Genomic DNA, 13,198 nt, shown 5'->3' on the forward strand with positions numbered 1-13,198 from the left:
AGTGCAGTAGACATCACATATTACATGGTGTATACAGAGGAATCACTGCATTCTCCAGAGGACAGTGGTCTGCAGTGGGTTGGTGGAAACTCTATACTCCACATCTCATTAGACGGCCTATTAGGATTTCTACAGACATGCTGGAGCAATTCATCATTCACACACAACCCTCCAATAATGCTACCACTTAAAATAGGGAACATGCTACTCTGTATAATCAGCCTTAATTTAGCTCACAAAAATATCCCCTCTAAGTTTTAAAGGCAACTGGGGAAGCAAACTTATTCCAATTAGTGCATGTTTAAAAGCAATTGCAGGTGGCTCAGCTGGGATTTAACAAGCAGGCCAAGCACTCACAAAACTGGAATTTTCAAGTCTTATCATTATTGCTATGTTACTAGTCTTCTTCAGCTGTCCTCCTCAATTACACTGAATCATACTGAATATCAGTAGTGCAACAAATATCTGAATTGGACATACTGCTACTAATATACATATTATTATTACTATACTGATATTTCATACATGTGTGTGTATCCATCTATCTGTCTATCTATCTCTCTGTGTATATATATATATATATATATATATATATATATATATGTATATATATGTGTATATATATATATGTATATATGTATATATATATATATATGTATATATATATGTATATATATATGTATATATATATATGTATATATATAAATATATATATATGTATATATATAAATATATATATGTATATATATGTATGTATATATATATGTAAATGGATAAATGTTTTAGTCAAGAGTGTTTGGACCATTACACTGCTCCCCAAGTACCTTCTCCCCTATGCTTTCTCTATGGCTCCAGACAGTCATACTTAATGTGAGGCTGTATTCCCACCAGCCCAGTCTCTCCGTCTGTCTGTCACTGGGCACAGGCCTAAGACTTGTCCTCCAGCAGCAATAACTAATCCACTTTATTTCTATTATCCACTAGAAGCCTTAGGGGTGTTTGTGTGCGTCTTTGCTTTACAGGGATGAGCCGCCTGATGCCTCCTGAGCCTGAAGGGGAGCAGAGGGCCCAAAAAGACACATTATTAACAAATCAAACTGAGCTGGTGACAAAAGCTGTTCTGCTAATTAATGGTGATGTGCGTGGGAGGAGGCAACGTTAGAAAGGAAATGCAATTTTAATAGATTTGTTAAATGTTTGATTAAGAGTGAATGAACCTTCTTTTCTTACAGCAAGCTGTCGACAGTAGCTCAGTTGGTTGGAGTGTTTGTCCACTAATCTGAGGCCAGTGGTTCAAATCCTGCTCTTGACATAAACATCATTGGTAGTGTGGTCAGATCCAGTGACCTACAGGTTGGTGCTGCCATTCTAGCTTCCACAAATGAATACTGTCATTGTGTCCTTGGGCAAGACATTTAACCCACCTTGCCCTCCCCCCTGCGTACATTGGTGTGTGAATGGGTGAGTGGTTCCTTGATGTAAAGTGCTTACAGTGCCTTGAAGGTGGAAAAGACTAGATGAAATTCTCAACTCAACCCTTTCCATTTATCCATGCTTGGAACTGGAACAAAGCTGACCCTTGGTGAGTGAAGAATCAGATGAAATAAGATGAGTGCTTTTTGATGCCTGCCTGATCTCAATTTTATTTGCTGCCTTTGTGAAAGATCTTCCCTGAGGCTAGGAGGGTAGGCTATTTTTAGAACGCTCATTGTTGTGCTGTTATGGGACAGTGTGTCCTACTTACACCGGGAGCTGATATTACATTAAAGCAAGTGTTGGTGTCACCACTCATACTGGAATCTGCCTCCTTTGGGACTCCACCATGTCTCTTCCCTCCGGAGCTTCTGAGCAGACTCTGGTCCCTCTGACAGATGCTGGAAGGCCACCACTCACATTAAACTAAAGAGATTATCGTCCCAGCACCAACTGACCGCCATTATGTAATTGGATAACTTAAATTTAATAAGGACAAAAATCTAAGAACATTTACAAAACCGGTGTCATCAAAGTGAAGGGTGTGAAAAAGCTGAGCCAGTAATTATTAAAAATGGTCAGGGCAACTGCTGCTGCCACCCAAAAATATTCCCCTGTACATCAGAGCAAATGAAGACAGAGCAGGCGTGAAGGTCAGGATGAAACTCATAAGGACATTCATAATGGAGCTCATTATGCAGAGGGCAGATGCTTTTACACACAAGTCTCAAGCGCAGGAACACAAGGTTAAGATATGCTTGCAAAGGATGGGTCAATTGTGGCTGAATTAACATATACTCACACACTATCAAAGGATAATGATTTCATGAACAGACTTTGGAGTGCTTTGGAGAAAATGCTGAAATTCCAAAAATGTATAATTCTGAATATATTTTTTGACTTTCCATCATTGAGCAACTGCAATTCCAGTAATGTAAGTAGCATAATTCCATTAAATTTTAGAGCAATCTTACATCCCCTGTTTATTCAGTGAGGCCCAGTCACACTGCAGAGAATAAGTGGTCTTTGTGAGTGATTGGTTTAACTGACTAAAATAAATATTACTTTTATTGCTGAGAAGTTAATTTCGAAGGACATACAGTATTATACAGTATTATGTTGCGAACTATAGAATTTCTAAGGATCAGGTGTTTCCGGCAGTAATAGCTCAGCACAATTACATACAGTACAGTGTCTTGTCCTGTTATTCAGTGTGGTGGATTCTTATTCACTCTGTGCCAAGTGACAACTCATTCTTCCATGGAGGATATAAAGTAGTGTCTATCTTGAAGTTTATTGAGATGCCTGAAAATCTGATTCTCTGACGTGCAATAAAAGAGACAGTCACTTCTTAAATATTCAATCTTATAGTAGCACAAAAGTATGCTCCAAGGCACTGTCAGATTGAGTTGTAGCTTCAGCAGCAAACACATCACCAAGGAAACAGGAAAGAGGAGGCTGTTTAATTTCTGTGAGAGAATGAAGCCCAGGTGACCTCAAACGACACGCACTCAACATAACAAAACAAGACCTAATCCAATGTACTTTCCCCATGTTCTAATGAGAGCATCAAGGGACACAGCCAGTCTTTTGTTGATTGAAGGTTAATTAAAGTAAAAGTAGCTTAATAGTAACTACTTAATAAATATCTAACCCGTTAATTAAGTAGTTACTAAGCCTGACTTATTCTTAGTAAAATATTATTGTATTTGCTCATTATGAATTAAGTACTTATTTTTTATGCTTTGTTTAAATTCCAGTGTAACTTACTTGATTTTTTAAATGAAACTAGTTGAATTGGAGAGCAGTGCATAGTGTTGTGTAGTGTTGTTCTACAGTCCTAGCTCAGTCTGGTCTCTTGTGTCTGTGTTAAATACCTGCTCTAAGATGGAGTTGATTCTGTCCACTTCACAGTCGATGAGGAAGCGTTTCTCCTGCCGCCGGTCCATCTCCTCAATGATGCGTCTGTACTCAGTGGGGTCTACGATGTTTCCCACTGAGCGCGCGGTCACCTGCCAGTTATTGGCCACAGCAGACTCCATGATGGACTGCAGGATGGCAAAACCTACGAGGAGGAGGAGAGCGGACATGAGACAACAGCTTCAAAGAACAATCAGTGTCTGAGAGCAGGAGGTAAATCAATCACATTACTGAGGCATGAAGTCCACTGTTGTGTAGACAGAGAGATGCAGTTTGCGCGCTGCAGTGTCTGATCAGCCGTGAATTAATAGTCACACAATGTTTACAGAAAGCTAACAGTGTTTTCAGGCAGTTTAGAGACAGTGCAGAACTAACGACTGAACAGCAAGAGAAAACAGGACATAAAGACTACTAGCTGAAATGCCACACTCATTGTAAAATGTCTTAAATATTCAGCAATATATGCAATATATTGCTGAAGAAAATGTAGATGATAAACGATGGTACTGAAATAAATTTATTTCAGTGGCACAATAGCACAATAACCCTAAAGCAGAATTATCCCCAAAAATATTCTAAATGTACAGTATTGTAACAAAAAACTGCAATAAATAAATAGCGGAATGAAACACTAGGTAGTTATAGCAGTGGTTATTTAGAGTATATAATGCATCATAGATGTTATTTATTCAACCCTCTACAGCTCAGGTAACAAACAAATGAGACACACAAAGACCTCAAATCGCCCACTGTCTGAAGGTGCGATGTGTGGGCACCAAAGAATCATTCAACATGATTTCATTAGTCTGAAATCACTTGACTCAACAGTTGAGTACATCTGTTTCCAGAGGCAAACACTGTAAACTACACTATAAACACTGTATTTATGACGCCTTTATGTTTTGTTCTTCTTAAACTGTTTTAAACCACAAATTTGCAAATTAAACTAGTTACACTAAAATTGCAAAAACATGACTAGGAGCAGCATACAATGCCATTAAAATACCACGCACACAGTTTAGAAACAAAATAAATGATTTGTGTTTGGTTCCACTTAAATTGTGTCAAATGTGAGGCAGCCATGTCAGAGTAGTTCCAGTTTTAAAGCAACACATTTAAAATATCACAAAAAGCCTTCTCACAGGGTGGGAACCACAGTCAGAGGCAACGTGCAACTCGGAGACTGGCAAATGGAGGTGAATGGGAATGCCATAAAAGTGGTCCAGTGAGCACAATGGTGTGTTCACTGCACTGCTCTCTGTGGCATGGGATGAATGGCTTAGAATGAGTCTCAAAGGAAGCAGGAAAGCAGACCACCAATGTAATACTCTTTAGTCACTACAGATGGTAGTTCTTCAAATATACCAAATATACCTTTTTTCATTTTTTTTTTTTTTTTATCAAACTTGTTCTTTCTTTATCTTTATTTATACAGAGGAACCCAATGAGAGCACTTGGGCTCTCTTTTTCATGGGTTCCCTCTTTAAAACATAACATAAGCAGAAAAATTAAACAAAACAAACCAGTATGCAAGTCCATATAAAACATTAAATAACTTTCATTCAACATTCATATATTCTCTCTGTAACATCACAGTTTTGCTGAGACAAAGATCATGATTTCAGTAGTATATCTGTTGTTGTCCACTTCATAGGTTGATATCTATCATTTTCAAGAGGTAATGCTCTCTGCTTCATACCTCACTGTGATTGGTTAGTCTGTCTGTCAGTCACTCAGACCATGGGGACAGGAAATCCCATTCATTTCAATGGATAATTTAAGAAACGTTTTGCTGCTAAAATATGATATAATGATTTGTATAAATTTGTATTCTATGTTCATGTGCACCAACAAGTCAACAATGCACCCATTCTCTGGGTGGAGTTAAAGTGGCTCTGTAGTCCATATAGAACTTATGTGATGTCAATTTTGGCATCCCCATGTAAAATAATACAACCTGAATGACGATGAAGATGCCTACGGCAACTTCCAGAAAAAGGTGAATACCCTACCCATAGCTGCATCTTGCTTCAAATTTTCTTCATAAGATTAGATAAAGAATCTAATTTGCAGCATTTTCAAAACTAGTTATAATGCAAAAACAATTATGCAAACAATTTTTTCCTTGTATTCAAACGTTAACAACCAAAGATATTTATAGTAAGCTCCAAGCAAATAACCCCATTCTTTTTTATAAGGAGGAAAGCTAAGCTGGTTTGCTCTACTTCTGACTCATACAATCTCTGCAATGTTTAAATAGCCTCCACTATTTCTTCCTCTGTCCTCAAATGTCCTGTGCCCTCTTGTGCAAGACTGCATAAGCCAACCAATAATCCTATTTTAATCACTAGTAATAAAATGTTTTGGCAGAAGTGCTTGAATTGTAGTATTTGGAGGTCTAAGCTGGCACATAGCGAGCTGACAGTGGACTGGCTGATCTGTGATATTGCTTGCGGGAATGTCCACCTCCTGCTGAGCGCTGTAATGGTTTCATAAGGCAGTTCATCAAAACATCTGCTTAACTCGAGGAAGTAAACCAACTGTTCCTGTGCATGCCAACTTTAATTTTAACTGAGCCCAAAAAAAGATGTTTTTTTTCTGTATGTATGACTCTGTGATAAATAATATCTACGATACAGTAAACACCACTTCATACAACTGACATAATAACCCTAAAGCAGGATAATCTCAGTAAACCCTTTTCTAAATACACCTTATTGTCAATAAATAAATTCCACAATTACAGACTTTAGTCGCTAATGAATCATAGCTATGTTTATTATTTTACCCTCTCAAACATACTACTAAAAATACTTGTATTTCCATAGTTATCAAGTCCAAAATATTGTTCATCTTTCAATTATTGAACAATCACTCAATATAGAAATGATCGTAGCTTGATGATTTTGGTTGCGGGCTGTAGGTTTTGGATCATTACATTGCTTTAATTGATTTTTAAGTGTTGAAAATGAGGTCACTCCCATCGGCTCTAGAGGGATGTTTGTAGACAGGAAATAACTGTTTATGCCATCCTCAACAAAAGTTATTCCAAAATACTGTAAGTGGTAACCAGTTAACATGTAATAATGCAAAGCTACATTTTCATCTACTAAAAGTTATTACCATCACCACAAATACAATTCCACCTACTATTTTGTCCTACTATTAGAACTGCAACAACTACATATCCAAAACACAACTTGAATCTTGTTTTGCTTCCACAATTATGTTATTATAGTATTAGTATTCACATATTATTGTATTAGTATTCACAAGTCAAAAAAATACTTTGCAGTTATTTTTCACCACTGTTCTCACTTCTAACAATTGGCCAACAGAAATGCTTTTGTGCATTTTAGATATGCTTAAAATGTCAGAAGACAGATTACCATTGATAAAATAATACCTTATCAAGCAGAAACTTTTGACAGTCGAAGAAAAGAGTAAGTAAGACAAGTAAGTAGCAGTTACCACATAACACTCTTATCTCCAACACAGAGACCGCAGGCTCATTATATGTGTGTCTATAGTGGATCACATCTAATGGCTGAAGGCTGCTCCCACTGTTCCTTACTGAGTTGAGCTGAACAAATGCTGCGTTGGGTTTTCTCCTGCTGCTGTGATAAAACTGCTGATCCTATAAAATAATGCATATTATTCTCCCTGCTGAACAAGGCTGTGTGAGATATGTTTATGGAAATGTGCATCAGTCTCTACACCAGCTGTATTTTCACGGGCTGTGTGCGAGTACAATAGGGACGAACAAAACACCGGTCTGCGTTTAGCGTTACGGCTCAACTAACATCCCATTTTCAAGTCCTATTTGTTCACAGTAAACACAACGCAGTTGAGCTGCTCATGTAAAATCCATTTTACACAGTACTAAGCAGTAAACAAACAACTATTAATCTTTAATAGGCACAAAATCTAATTTCATGTTATTAGAATATACAATACAGCTGTGGCTAAAGAGCTGCTGCTCAGAACATTAATACTGTAACTCTAAGAAAGGCATTTTGACTGTTTGATGCCATGTAGAATGAACTAAGTTAATATTAATTTAACACATTGTAACGTAGTTGTAGTAATTTAAAAACAAGACACCATAAAGAAAACAGAAAACAGGAGGCAGACTTTAAAATAAAGAAATGTTGCATTTCACACTGAGATTATTATGTCAACAAATTCTGCTTGCTAGTGTTACTGATTTTGTACTTGAAATACAAGTTTTGAATACTTTCATGTTATTAAGGATCTTTGTTGGTTATTCTATAGGAATCAATGGGAAAAAGCCTCAGAAATCTTTATTTCTCAGTTATCTTCTCTTCATATGCTGATAAAATAATAACCAGTGTTCAGAGCCTGATCCCTCTCATAGTAATGTACCTATGAGCTGCAGCACTGACAGAGCAGCTAAGTATTTAAGTATTCCTCTCCCGTCTCTCTCTCTCCCCCTGGTCCCACTGTTCCCCTGCTGCTGACCTTCACAGTGAAGTGAGGAGCAGACAGCAGTCTGATCAGGTTTGGCCTTTAAAGACAAGTAGCTCTTACCGGGCGCTTCACATTAGCCCTTTTGGAGACGCTTAGAGGTGAAGGAATTTAGAGTTTCCTCTGTACTGTTCTGACTGATGGCACTGTCCTGTCACTGTCCACATTTTTATGTGTACCAGAACCAGAGCTGCTGTGCCCCTATAGGAGAATCCAACTGACACTTCTCCTCCTGCCTTAGTGTAAGCTGGGATAGTCGAGACATTTGAAATGTGTTAGCAGCTATTTACACAGAAGGATTTGGGGATTTACACTTGATTTCCTTGAGAGTTTTATTTTGGGTTGTCTCCTGGCGCCAAGCTGGAGATACAGGATTTTATCATGTGCATGGTCATCTGTTCAGCTGGTATGAAATACTAGGACTGTAGATAGATCAAATTGAACTTGCTTGGACTTAATATTATTTAGTGGTCAGGGCACAAAGAGCCAAACTCTTGTGACTGAGTTTCTTGACTTTGTAAACAGATGGTGGGTTTTACTGCAGCCAGAAGGCAGGACAAGCATCAAGGGCATTTTACCCAGTCAATTATTCAGCAGCGTCCTGAAAAGTAATACATATTCAAAAGAATCAGCACGGCTATATATAGAATTTATACTATTTCATCTCTTGTGTAAAAGGCTTTGCAGCGCTGACCTGATATCTTCTCAAGGATAACTACACAGTCGTGTTGATGCAGTACTCCAGGTTTAAGACTTCTCCAAAGTTGTTGTACACACTTTGTCCTACAGTTCAGGTTGTAAGTTTGTCCTTGATGTGAGACTTGACATGTGTTAAAATATACATGCTTATGTCTCTTATTATTTATTCCTTATTACTCAACTTTTCTATGCAAGGCACTCTTGTGGCCCTCAGTCTTGCATATTTAATTATTTGTTTTATGTACGGCTCATTTATAAAGTTAGAATGGAGATACTGCCTCTAACTGCTGCCCTTATGACGCTAGAACTGAATGATTTTCATCATCACTTTTCTTTGTTGTTGGAAAACACAACAGTTGGAAAACCAGCCTGAACGATGGTCAAATTGGACAGAAACGATGAAAAATCAGCCTGCACTTTTGTCCACACTGATCCAAGAAAAACGCCTAAAGCCTTCAGCATAAAGCAGCACAAAGAGCTGGCCGGGATGTGGGCTTCTTTTGAATATATATGAGCTTATAGCCCACACAGCAGTGCCAGGGAGATCAGCACTGTATGGATTTGCCTTAGCCACTCACTGTTTTATATAGCACAGCAATTTAAATGCAAAAATACACACACGAAGGTGGAGTTAAATTTATCATCACTGCCAGTGGCACCCCCCTTTTGTCTTTAACTGAAGATATAATGACAAGTTATTCAGTTATGTGTGGTATATGCATTGTTTTTCAATAACTGTTGTTGTGGATGTAACTTTTTCTTTTTTTATATAATTTTATTTTTCAAGAATTTTCCATTACATACATAAAACGGCACAAACACAACAACAATAAACAAATTAGGTATACAGTCACAGGATCAAAAGTATTCTGGCCTTCTAAGCAGAATATAAAATTTCCATTTCTCCCATATCTTGTCAAATGTGTCAATTTAAAGTCTATTGTACATCGTAATCCGTTCCATGTGCCAATCGCCTTTAACCATTTTTTTAGTTATTGACTTCCATACTTCTAAACTGAACATAATAAACAAACATTTACGGTAATCTCAGTGCTTGTGTCCACAGAATATAAAAGTACAAATAATCATTTGTCCCAATTTAAAGACACTTGTAAATTAAATAAACTGATTCTCTGATCGAACATGTTCCAAACATTCTGTATCAGGGGACATGACCAAAACAGGTAAAAAATGTTTGCTCCCTGAACACCACAATTCCTCCAACAACCGGATGAGCCCGCATAATGTGAGCTTTGCACAGGTGTTTTAAAGTATCAGCGGAGGCACATCCAGCTATAACGGATGCAACTTTTTCTACTCACCTAGGCTTGGGACTGGCACAAAGAGTACTTTGACTTATTACATACTGCGCATACAGGAAAGCATTAAAAATACAAATGAATGCCATTTATTACAACACATTTCCATAGAAACTGTAAAATGTAAAATGAGTACATTTTGAATACGTATAGTGAGCTAATCATATTGCACAAGCAAAAACATATTGGTTTGTGTGGCATGTTGTGACTATAAACAGATGCCAGCAGTACATCAGTTTCTTCCTTTATGCAGAAAGACGAGTTTGTAATGGCCTTGCATTTTCCTGAAATAGCTATTTACGTTTCAAATCTGAGGCACTGTCTTATAAAACTGCATCTCTCTACCTGCCTCCTTGCTCTGCCAGTGCAAAGGTTAGGCCAGATTAGATATGACAAGAAGATGAAGCAGAAATAGAAGTGGGTGGGCGAGTGAGATTGGTCCAAGTAAACGCTGGTGTTTTGTGACAGTGGATGTGACAGGACTGGCCCCTTAGAGCATTGGACTGTTTTGTGATTCAGGACTCTGCTGACTTCTGCACTCCATTTCTGTTTTTATGTCATACTATTCATTTGACCATGTATTTCTGACTATCTTCTCTGCCTACCAAAGTGTATAAATAATTACTACTAACACATAAAATAATTTGTAATTAAAGTCTATATTATCAAATTATTAAACGTTTAGCTGTCATTAGTAGAATGTGTAATGTTCTCCATATTTCAGTCACATAAACTAATATTATATATTAAAATAGGCTCAGTATCGCAAGTATACAGTATAACTGTATACAAAGGCACACATTATGTTTATTTATATTTTGGTGTAATCCCAGGTTAGATAGTTAAATGTGTTTTGATAGATCTCTTGTTTTTTGTTATTTGAGTACATTGTGCATTATTTTCATGTGGATTGTGGCGTAATAGATACCCAATCATGGATTATTGTGATTTATGTCAATACTGAAAAGTCTTGGATCTGCTTAATACATTTCTTACAAAAAATTTAGGTCTCCCTTTTCTCTGCTTGTCTTTATTGTCCAGTTGGGCATTAAAACGGGGGATAATATTCCTCCATTTTTTACAATTGACTAAAAATGCAACATCAGATTTTTATTTTTTGCCATAGTAAATCCATAGCTAAAAGCCTCTTTCCCATCTCAGTTCTGGTGAGGCTAGTCCTTAAACTTATACAGTCATGTGATCTGCTTTTAATATTCCAGTATCAATGATTAACAAGCAGCTGAGGTATTGTAGCAGTTTTTGAAGTAGTCCCTTATAGATACATTTCATACAGTGCTGTTCTCCTATAACAGACAGTGATGGCCATTCCGTGAGAATACAGTGAGGGGTTTCAAACCCATCACCTATAATAAAACAAAGGACAGAGTGAAAGAGTGGTTCCTGCTGTTTCAAAGTAGAAGCTGAAGCCTGCATGTACACCACATCCCCATAATCCAGTATGGATAGAGGAGCCTGGAGGAGGCTCATCTGGACAATACATATGTCCTTGAACCAGGGGGCCTCTTAAAGCTGAAATCGTATATGGCAGACTCCAGGCCAAGTCTCTCTATGAGAACAAAGGGAGACGACAGTGTTCACCTGCCAGACCAGGTCAAGACCTTATTGACAAGTGTCCATCTTCAAGAAGGAGGGAAACAGCTGCTTTGTGCCAGACTCCCTCCATCTCCCTCCAATATCTTATCCCACTCTGTTAATGAGACTGCTTGCCTGACTGCTGAGTACAGCTCTTTAGCAGCCTGCAATTAATCAGAGGTTTCCTGGTGGAGACGAAACCAAGCAGACACTGGGCAGCGGGGCACAGTGATTACGCACCCATGCAAATGCCTGCATGCTCGGGCCAGTCTCATTTGTCAGAGCTGCAGCAGGAGGAGCTGCACTTAATGCTCTTAGACGTGTCTTTCGTTTTGATGACTGTGAAATGGCATTAGGGCCTAGTCTGTGTAATGCAAAGTCTATGAAACAGAAGGATGCAGTAGAGTCATAGAGTTTCATATTACACTTAGTGCCACACAGTAAATGATATTATAAAGACAGAGAAGAAGGAGAAAAACTAAAGAAATCACATTCTCTCTGGTGATCCAGACATCAGGCGCTAACTGCATTGATGCTCATTACTGTGATAGGTATATACCTGCATATATAGTGGTAAAATCTAAAGTGTGCATATTACAGCTACAATACGTTAAAGGTACAGTATGTAACTTTTAACCCATAAAATAGACTACATTTGTTTACACACAAATGTTGTTCCTCTGGCTATCATCTTCCACAGCATGGTATAAAGCATATCTATCTCCATGGAGAATGTGGTTCTCCATAGTTTAACTTTGCATTTCCATAGAATCATGCAAGAGCATAAATTTACATACTGTAGCTTTAAGACCACTTAATTTAAAATTAAAATTTAAATGAAGGTTTTTGAGTGGATTGTTGATCATTTCAGATTTAAGGTCCTACCATATGTCTGATAAAATAAATATAAGCAAAAGTAAAATTTTGGAAAGATTTGTACTATTATAACAATAATAGTAATGCGGCACACGGTTATATCTTGCCAAGGAGCCTTGAGCTGGCATCAATATTCACTTTGTTCACCATGTTTTTTTTGTCTCTTTCGTGATTTCCTATTCTATCCCTACTGCTTTGGTTATTGAAGACTAAAAATAGACAAGTTCCATAAACGTACAGGTTTACAAGTGTGCAAGTTATACTCAATTTGAGCTGAATGAGTTGATAAATATCCTGGGTAATTGACTTTGGGTGCTGTTTTAGTAGGTATGCCTACCCATAAATAAGCGGGTGTCTGAGCTGGGTGGACAGATGCTGAAACCCAGATGTTCTCAGTTCAAGAAGTCTTTTGGGCCAGCGGCCATTAGAGTGTTTAATGAGGACGTTTCATCTGCAGCGTGTCCTGGATAAATAGGTGATGCTGCACTGCAGTCAGCCTGGGCCTTCTTTAATGGCCTTTGTGGAGAAGGCTTTTTCTTGTTGTGCAGTGGTCTGTGTTTTCGGAGCCAAGTGCCGCCTTTGGTAACTGCTTTCAGATAAGATTTGTTTATCAAACAATCGTCTTTTTAATGAGGCATTGCAGAAAACAGGGACAGACCCATTGTTCTGGCTTTGAGAAACGGGCACTAGCCTTTTACTGGGTCCTAATGAAAACTCAATTTAGGGGAAACATTTAAATGAGAGCAGTGAACTTATTGGGCAGAGCTTTTCTGACATGAAAGTCAGGCCAGTTCTGGATGGGCACCATTGCTAATCTGAAGCGCATATTG

General features: G+C 37.9%; 2 protein-coding genes across 2 annotated transcripts in view; one reads left to right on the forward strand and one right to left on the reverse strand.

Moving 5' to 3' along the window:
- Positions 1-13,198, reverse strand: part of LOC117381289 (glutamate receptor 3-like) — a 67,330-nt gene that overhangs the window by 26,406 nt on the left and 27,726 nt on the right. The window contains 1 exon segment of the mRNA XM_055226770.1: positions 3,351-3,538. Coding sequence (XP_055082745.1) covers positions 3,351-3,538 — 188 coding nt within the window.
- mtmr2 (myotubularin related protein 2) overlaps positions 4,319-13,198 on the forward strand; it is a 91,712-nt gene continuing 82,832 nt past the window's right edge. The window contains exon 1 of the mRNA XM_055226771.1: positions 4,319-4,324. The gene's annotated coding sequence lies outside the window, so the exon portion shown is untranslated. The remainder of the gene's footprint in view (positions 4,325-13,198) is intronic.

This window comes from Periophthalmus magnuspinnatus, chromosome 14, assembly GCF_009829125.3.
Source record: "Periophthalmus magnuspinnatus isolate fPerMag1 chromosome 14, fPerMag1.2.pri, whole genome shotgun sequence".
NCBI classification, from domain to species: Eukaryota; Metazoa; Chordata; class Actinopteri; order Gobiiformes; family Gobiidae; genus Periophthalmus; species Periophthalmus magnuspinnatus.